Raw genomic sequence first — 8,565 nt, 5'->3', positions numbered from 1 at the left:
AACAAATAATAGAATTTCTATAAAATTTTTGTAAAGGTATAAATCTTTTGTTGCACACCTTTAGTTTATATGAATTAATAAATATCTTCGTATAAAAATTTTTATTTGCAACTTTTATGTAAGGAAAGAAAGTTTTATTTCATTTACGTATTGAATAGTAGCATTTCTTCTTATTATATTGCCTTCTGTAGATATGAATTTTTTTTTTTTTTTTTTTTCTATACCTTTTTTTTATACCTTAAAAGAAATAATAGAGTAAATAAGTGAATACATAAAATGAAAAAGACGGAATGTTCTGTATTTTTAAAAGTATAATACACATGGCAAAAAAAATTAAAAGTTATATGAGTATAATTATGCTTATGTGTCCTTTTTTTATTATTATTTTTTTCTGAAAAAAATAATTCGAATTGTATTTTTTCCTCGTTGTGCGCGTGTGTGTGTGCGTATTTGTGTATTTGTGTGCACTAGTACGTATGCTGTAAATTGTACAAAAACGCATAAATACATATATTCTTTTTTCTTTTTATATTCTTGTTATTGTAGTGAAAAGAAGTGTAACTGTTTTTTTTCTCTTTTTCTTTTTTTATTTAGCGAAACATTTTTATATCAAAATACACTTTTTACCTAAAAAAATGAGAAGTGAATAAGTGTGCATTTCTGTAACATAAAAAATCTCTAATGTAGAAAAATATAAATAGAAATTAATTATGGCTAATATACAAAATGAAAAAAATGAAACAACAGCAATTTTCAGTACAAAGGAGGAAGATTTATTTCAGATATACAAAAATCGTAACACAACTGAAGGCCATAAAAGAAAACAAAAAATAAAATGTTTAAATGTGCTAATTAGCTCTTTTCTGAGTGGCAAAAATGATGTTTGCACAGATTACAGGCCGTGTAAACTGGATGATAATATAGTATCATATAAGGAAGGACATAAGGTAGTATCAAATGACGAGGATCCGAATGTTCCTCCAAATACAGCAGTGGGGACATGTGTTGACAAAGGTGCATATCCATTTAGCATAAATAACCATAACGATGTTCTAATTTTTTCAAAGAAAAATATAGACAATGATTGTTTCCATTTGAAAAAAATACAAAGGGAATGCAATAAAATATATGATAATTTAAAATTTTACAAAGTACAAAATCACGATATACATAAATTTCGACCAGAAGAGGTAGATACGGATATAATAAAATTAAAGCACGATTTAGATTTTCTTGAATATAACGATTATGATATTTTTGGTGATAAGGATTCAGAAAAAGTTGCTTTACGATTAGTTCAAGAAAAATGTAAGAAAATTGTTCAAGGATTAAATTTTAACTGTGATTCAGTTGATATACGTGAAGTAATCGACATTTTAAATGTAATTACAACTCCAGATTTCGATGAAAGACTAGATAAGTATAAATATTTGAAACTATTTATTAATAAATATCATTATGTGTATCCATACGAAGACATTGCAGGATTAAGAAAAATTCGAAAATATGTTAAAAAAGTATATATGAACAAAGGAAAATTTTATATAAATGAAAACGACATTTCAAATATGTATTTAAAAACTAATTTAGAAAATATTATAAAAAATGAATATTTTATAAATAATATGTTAAATTTGCACATAGATAATGGAAAATTCTGGATACAGCTTGTTCATAATATATGGATTCCCCTAATTATAGAAAATTTTAATTCTACACATAATTCATTTTATTCTTATTTAATGAATTATGAGAATGATGCCGCAGTTCTTGATCAGTACACATTTTCTAGGAATAACGGAAAATTTTACAAGTTTTCCCATTATATTTTCACAGGTAAAAAAATTTGATCCATTTATTTTGCTGCCTATTTGGGAGGTGCTACTTTTATCATTCTTTTGTAAACAATTACGCACATTTTTATCAGCTAAAATTTTTTTTACTTGTTAGCTAAAATTATGTTTTTTCTTTTTCACTAGCTAATATTTTCTTATTTTTTCTTTTTTCTTTTTTTTTTTTTTAATGTTCCACTTTCCCCTACTGTAATTATGCTTCATTTACCTCACACACCCAGGCATATTATTCTGCGGAGTTCCAAGCATTTACAGACTTCTAATGAGGTTACATGTGTACAAATACATTGAGATTCGAATTAACATGATATTAGAAAATAATTATAATAATATATACAATGAAGTAGTTATATCGAGTTTAAATTACAATATAGATATAATTAGAAGTCTATTTCCCTTTTTTAAGGAATTTATAAATATAGACATAGAACAAATAGCTAATAATTTTTTGGAGTCTCCTTTTTTTAATATAGTCATTTCTTCCTTAAAAAAAGAGAATATTGAAAAAGTTACAGTAAATCAAAAGTACTTAAATTTTATTAACTCTTTTTTTCTTATGATAACAGAATTTTTATATGGAATACCAAATAAAAAATGCATCGAAAAAATAAATGAAAATAAAATAAAATTATTTTATATGTTTGACGAAATTTTCTATGGCGATATGAATATATTAATTGGTAGAGATATTTTACTATTTATAGCTGATTTGTTATGTTTATACAAATTAAGTTCTATATATATAAAAAAAAAATATTGTGAAATCATCTTAAATGCAACAAATACTATTAAAAATATATACTATAATAAAGGGTTATTAATAGATGAAAAGACATGGAAACAAGTTTATGTAATTGCTGTAAAAATTAACCATTTCATTGACTGTGCTTTACAAAGAAAACAAACGATAAACGATAATATCATGTTGCAAGAATTAACTTTGATTAATAGGTATTATTTTAATAATTTAAAACAAGAAAATTCTTTAGGAGAATTTTACTTTTTGAAAAATATAAATTACGGTATTTATTGCTGGAATTCTGTGTGCAATAAATTCACCAACATACATTCATTTGAGTATAATCAAAATAATTTTGAGTATTGTCATGGTTGTTATATTGCTACGTATTGTTCAGAACAGTGTAGATTAACACATTTACTTTCTTCTCATCACAATGTATGCGTTTACTTTAAAACTATTCCCTCCTTCTTGAAATTTAACACTTTTAATGTTGATTATAATTATCATGATATGAGATATTTAAACATCTTCCAACACATTGATACATTCGACAAGAAAAATGAGAAATATAAAATTATCTATTGAACCATTTTTTCTTTTTTCTTAAACAAGTGCACCCAATTGTTAAAACCTTTACATCGAGTTTGTGTACTAATATGAGTTCTTATGTACATGTGTACATATTTTACCTTTTTTTTTTTTTTTTTTTATAAATTTGTGACTACGTTATGTGTCATCTCTCCCTATCAAAATTTAATGCAAAAATTTGCAAACAAATACAACTGCGTGCTTATGTACATATGTATATATGCACATGTGTACATAAAATTTCATATGCAATTCATTCGGATACTCCTTAATAAATCCTTGCATAAAGTACCTCCTCCGAAATGTCTTCAATACCTCTTTTCTGGAATCCATCCTCTCTCATTATCTCTGGAAAGGAACATGAAGAAATTTATAAAAACAAAAAAAATAAAAAAATAAAATAAAATAAAATAAAAGTAACTTTGTAAAAAGTAAATCTAATTAATCATTTTATACAATTATATTCAGGGCACATGAAAGCATAGATCTATTATACTTTTCTACATTCATTTTGTTAAGTATTACGTATATATAAATCTGTTATATCTTGCTCTCTCATTAGATCTGTATAGGCTAGTTCCATTCTTCTTTCTTTCTTCAATTATTTGATTTTCCCTAAATTTCACATACTTAAAGGAAAACATAAATATGCGCATATATATATATATATATATATATATGTATACATACACACATTTGTGCGCTTCTGTGTGCGCGTTATGAAATGCTATATATGAATTTGGTAATATTTCATATTCTTCTTCTTTTATTTATATACTTCAAGGTTTTCGTATTTTTCTAAGCATTTTCTCATTTTAATCATTAAATCCTTGCACTTTAAGATTGTCCATAGTCTTCCTACAGAACATTCCACATATTCATCAATTTCTGCCCTAACGAAAAAAGTGCAGTAAGACATATTAACATATATATACACAAGTGTATATAAATTCATACGTGTACTGTCCCCTCTTAACAATTTAATTGAATTCCTCTTTTGATTCACTTATTTATGTTTTACCTGCATTTATCTCTTAATTCTAAGGCTAATATTTTTTGAACTTCTTTCTTTTCCTTTTGTTCCACCACTAGAAATTTTCATATGTAACGAGAATATAATAGTGTTGCATCCATGTGCAAAATAAGTACATAAACATGTAAGCTTATATATATACGCTTAAATATATATATATTCATATATACATAAAAATATACAAAAAAAAAAAAAAATATATATATATATATATACATCAATACTTTGTGAACATTTTTCATACATCACAATGCTCTTCATCTTATACACGTTTACAGAAACTTATGTCATAATATTTACGTACGTGTAGATTCCTTTATTTCAAAGTATGGAATTCTATTGTTCCTGTTATTTTCTATAAAATCTTTTGGTAACGACTTTTCAAAATTTTCTTTTTTCTCATCATCATAATTATTCTTTATTTCTTTTTGATCTTCTGGTCTTCTTATTGGGGTCCATATTTTTCTCATTTTATTTTTACATAATCGTTAAATATTTACATGGAAAATATTTTTAAGAAAATTCTATATACTTAATGCATGTATGTGTGTACAAGGGTATGTATTCGTATATGTATGCAATATTTTTTTTACGAAACCTCTAAAAAAATTATTCCAATTTTGCTTGTAATTTTTTTTTGATAATAAGCTGCTATATACTGATATATCCTGGCATAGGAACATTTAATTCGTAATATGATATATAACAAAATAAGCACAAAGCTTATACTTAAAAATTAATAAAAATTAACATTTTCTCTCCATACACATGTGAACATGCTTATTATGCATCGGCTATAAAAATTGATTGTGTGAATTATAGATCTTTCATATAATAACTTAAAAAAGTTAAAAATACTGTTAACAATTTTAAATTTTTTTATATATCAAATTTTTACAGTCACAAAAGGATAACGTTGAGCAATAATCTTTCGGCGTATAAAAAAATGAGTACCAAAAATACAATAACTTATTTTTCGTTGTGATTTCTCTCAATATATTTTCATGACATTTCCATTTTATGATTTTAAAAATTAAAAGCTTAAAATAAGATCATTCCAATAAGTTTAACTTAAAAATAGGGAAAATAATTTTTTGCACATATGTTTATAAATATATTTATACATAAAATATTCACATATTTTAATTACAAATATTATTAAGTTTCACATTTAAAAAAAAAAAAATGATAACAAATTTAATAACAATCATTAAAATCGTAGAATAATACTATTATAAGATGATATAAAAAGTATAATTACACAAAAAAAAGAAAACAAACAGTGTACATACATACTTGTACATATGGTAGGTATATAAGCCTAAACATGCTAAGCAAAGGCAGCAATTTAACTAACATAAAATAGCGGAATGGTGAAAAAAAATGAAATGGAAAAACAACCTATATTCCTATATTAAAAATTATACTTCCTTTTTAATTACGATTTTTTCTTTTTTAACAATAACTGTAACTTATATCGTTGCAGTATTCTTTTGTAATAAATTTTGAACTTTCATAATTTTTCTAATTTTTAAAAGTTCCAATTTGTATGCTCCCCTTTATTATGCTCATAACAAAAAAAAAAAAAAAAATTAATCCTCGCATAAGGGCATATTAAATTGTGATGCGATTTTGTTATACCGTTCCTTTATCTGCGGATGATGTAAAACAACACCATTTAATTGATTTCCTAAAGTAATCCAGTTATTTCTAACATTATGAGGTCTTCCAAAAAGTTCGATTTTTAAATTTTGAGGACATAATCTTTCTATCAATGAATATATTTCATCTGGTTTCCTCGACGTTTCTCTTACCTCTGATACAATAACATTACAATCAATATTTCTATTAATAACTGGATGTCCTTTAATACCAACTAAACAATGTTCTTTTGAGTGATTCAACCAGTGGCCTGTTCTACCTGTTCTTATAATTCGTTGTAAATGGTTTGTTTTAACCCACAAAATTTCTTCTACTCTTGTATATCCCCATATTTGTAAACATTCTCGTGCTAGTTCCATAGCTCTTCCTGTTACCCATAAGAAGATCATACCTTCATCTTGTATTAACTGTACCGGTAATCGCTTCATTTCATTATCTGTCATGGTACCATAAGGCAAATCCATATGTATATCCCAAGGTGGATCTGCCATTACAACACTAACATACTGATTAAATATACTCAAATCAAAATTTCTTAAGTCACATCTTATCCACTGGGGTCCATACGTATTATCATTTACGTTATATATATCCACTTTATTTTCATTTACATTTTCTTGATTTCTAACTACTTGATCGTCTTTATCGACTGCATAATGAACGAACTTACATGTTTCTATATGTCTACAAGTATCTAAATATGAGCAATCGCCTAGTGATACGTCTGTATGCTCAGATATAATTTTCTTAAAGTGTACTTTGTTACATTCTGTACTATGCTTTTGACAATTTTTTTTCGTCAAATATGGACATATAATTTTTACAGAATCATCTTTTTTTTGAAATTTCTTAATTCGCATTTCTTCAATTACAGTTGGCGCCTCAATAATGGAAAGTATACTAGTCTTTTCTTGTTTTATTTTTTTTTCCTTTGCTGTTGGTTCGTTTAATAAATTTTCTAAATAACTTATCTTGTTATTACTACTATTATTATTATTACTATTCCTGTTCTCTTCTTTATATTTGGTGTCGTATTCCCCAGAGCAATTTGTATTATTTACTTTTTTTTTTTTTTTTTCATTTTCTTGAAGCACGGAGTTATATGTATTATTATTGCCACCTTCCATCAAGTTACTATTATTTTTATATTCATTTGGGGTTCTTATACCAACCATTTTTTTCCCCTCATTTTTGACCTTATCACCACTTTTTGCATTACTTAAATTAGTTGCTTCACCAACATTTTTGTAATTATTATTAGTAAATTGATGTATATATCTAAGTAATAAATGTTTAATGTTTTTTATATAAATAACTTTTATTATTATATTAATACCTACATTTTCTATATCTATGCAAGTATCTTCTAATTTAATTTCTTTATGTTTTTCAAATGTGTTATCTAATTTTTCCTGATTTAACTCATTACTATTTATGATAGTTTTGTCTTCTCCTCTTACGGTATTTTTATACGACAAATATATCAATATGTTATTCAAAATATTTATTTTCAACAATTTTACATTTTTCCGATTTCTGTTTTTAATTTCTCGTAGAATTTCTACCGAAGTTAACGATGTATTAGTGACATTTTGGTTTTCATTTTCTTTACCACACATATGTAGTAGTAATTTGCATGTATATATTAATAAAATTGCACTATTACATATATCTATATTGTTTAAATCTGTTAGAATTTCGTACATGTTATTATTATTAGTAGTAGATGAATTATTCACCCAAGAATTGTTTTTTTTTCTATCACTATTTTTATTTCGGTCTATATCTTGGGTAGCCATGGAGCAACCAATAGAAGATGAACTATTTGCATTTTTATTTATATTTGAATAGTTTTTTCCAACGTTTTTATTAGGATTATTTATATTGGGCAAATCATGTACAGGTACGTTGGAATTAGTGGAAATCGTTTCTTCTTCATTGTTATTATTACGATCCTTTTTACTGTTACTTAAGATTTTTTCAAAATCCTTCTTCCCCCTTTTCATATGTTCATCATGATCATCTCTGTTCCCATACTGGTCATGGTGCCAATAATCCTTTTTATAATTCAACTGGTTGTAGCTGCTACTACTGTTATTTTTATTATTATTATTACTATTATAATTGTCATTATTATTATAATTGTTATTACTGTTATTATTAATGTTATCGTAACCACTTTTTTTGACACGTTTTCCTTCTTTTTCTATTTTTCTATCTTCTTTTAATTTATTAGAGTCTTTCTGTGACATAAATTTATTTGCTTCATCATGTTTTCGTTCATACGTATTATTCTCTTCATTTTTTATTTTTTCTCGTTTTTCTTTTTCCAAAATTGCTTCTTTTTTTTCCCCAATATTATTATCAATTATGTTTATGTTTTCGAGCAATTCCCTTTTTCTTTTTAGATATTTTTCCCTTGCCAACGACATTTTTTTCCTTTTTAATAATTTTTCAATTCGCTTGTTTTTATATATTCTCTTTTGGTCTTACAATGGTATACGTATTGTAATTAGTGGGCAAAATTTTGAATAATGTATTTTTCTAATTAAATTTTTTATTCGTCACATTGTACCAAGGATTATTTTTATTCCTTTTATTCACTTATTCACTTATTCATTCATTCATTCATTCATTTTTTTTTTTTTTTTTTTTTTTTATTTATATACTATATATTTACTATAACA

General features: G+C 25.0%; 3 protein-coding genes across 3 annotated transcripts; 1 reads left to right on the top strand and 2 right to left on the bottom strand.

Annotated features, from left to right (window-relative positions):
• Positions 1–710: 710 nt before the first annotated feature.
• MKS88_000762 (uncharacterized protein) lies at positions 711–3,180 on the top strand (the record flags this gene model as incomplete). The annotated part of the gene is made up of 2 exons (XM_067218928.1): positions 711–1,836; positions 2,075–3,180. The coding sequence occupies 2 exons, from the start codon at positions 711–713 to the stop codon at positions 3,178–3,180; spliced, it is 2,232 nt and encodes a 743-aa protein (XP_067075544.1).
• Positions 3,181–3,491: 311 nt separating this feature from the next.
• Positions 3,492–4,686, bottom strand: MKS88_000761 (COX assembly mitochondrial protein; the record flags this gene model as incomplete). Its single annotated transcript, XM_067218917.1, has 5 exons — positions 3,492–3,531; positions 3,709–3,812; positions 3,962–4,076; positions 4,205–4,271; positions 4,521–4,686. 5 exons carry the CDS (start codon positions 4,684–4,686, stop codon positions 3,492–3,494), a joined length of 492 nt encoding a protein of 163 aa, XP_067075543.1.
• A 1,122-nt stretch (positions 4,687–5,808) lies between these two features.
• Positions 5,809–8,310, bottom strand: MKS88_000760 (N6-adenosine-methyltransferase MT-A70; the record flags this gene model as incomplete). Its single annotated transcript, XM_067218906.1, has 1 exon — positions 5,809–8,310. The coding sequence occupies one exon, from the start codon at positions 8,308–8,310 to the stop codon at positions 5,809–5,811; it is 2,502 nt and encodes an 833-aa protein (XP_067075542.1).
• Between the last annotated feature and the right edge of the window lie 255 nt (positions 8,311–8,565).

This window comes from Plasmodium brasilianum, chromosome 2, assembly GCF_023973825.1.
Source record: "Plasmodium brasilianum strain Bolivian I chromosome 2, whole genome shotgun sequence".
Lineage (NCBI taxonomy): Eukaryota > Apicomplexa > Aconoidasida > Haemosporida > Plasmodiidae > Plasmodium > Plasmodium brasilianum.
This window is presented reverse-complemented; position numbering and strand designations above follow the sequence as displayed.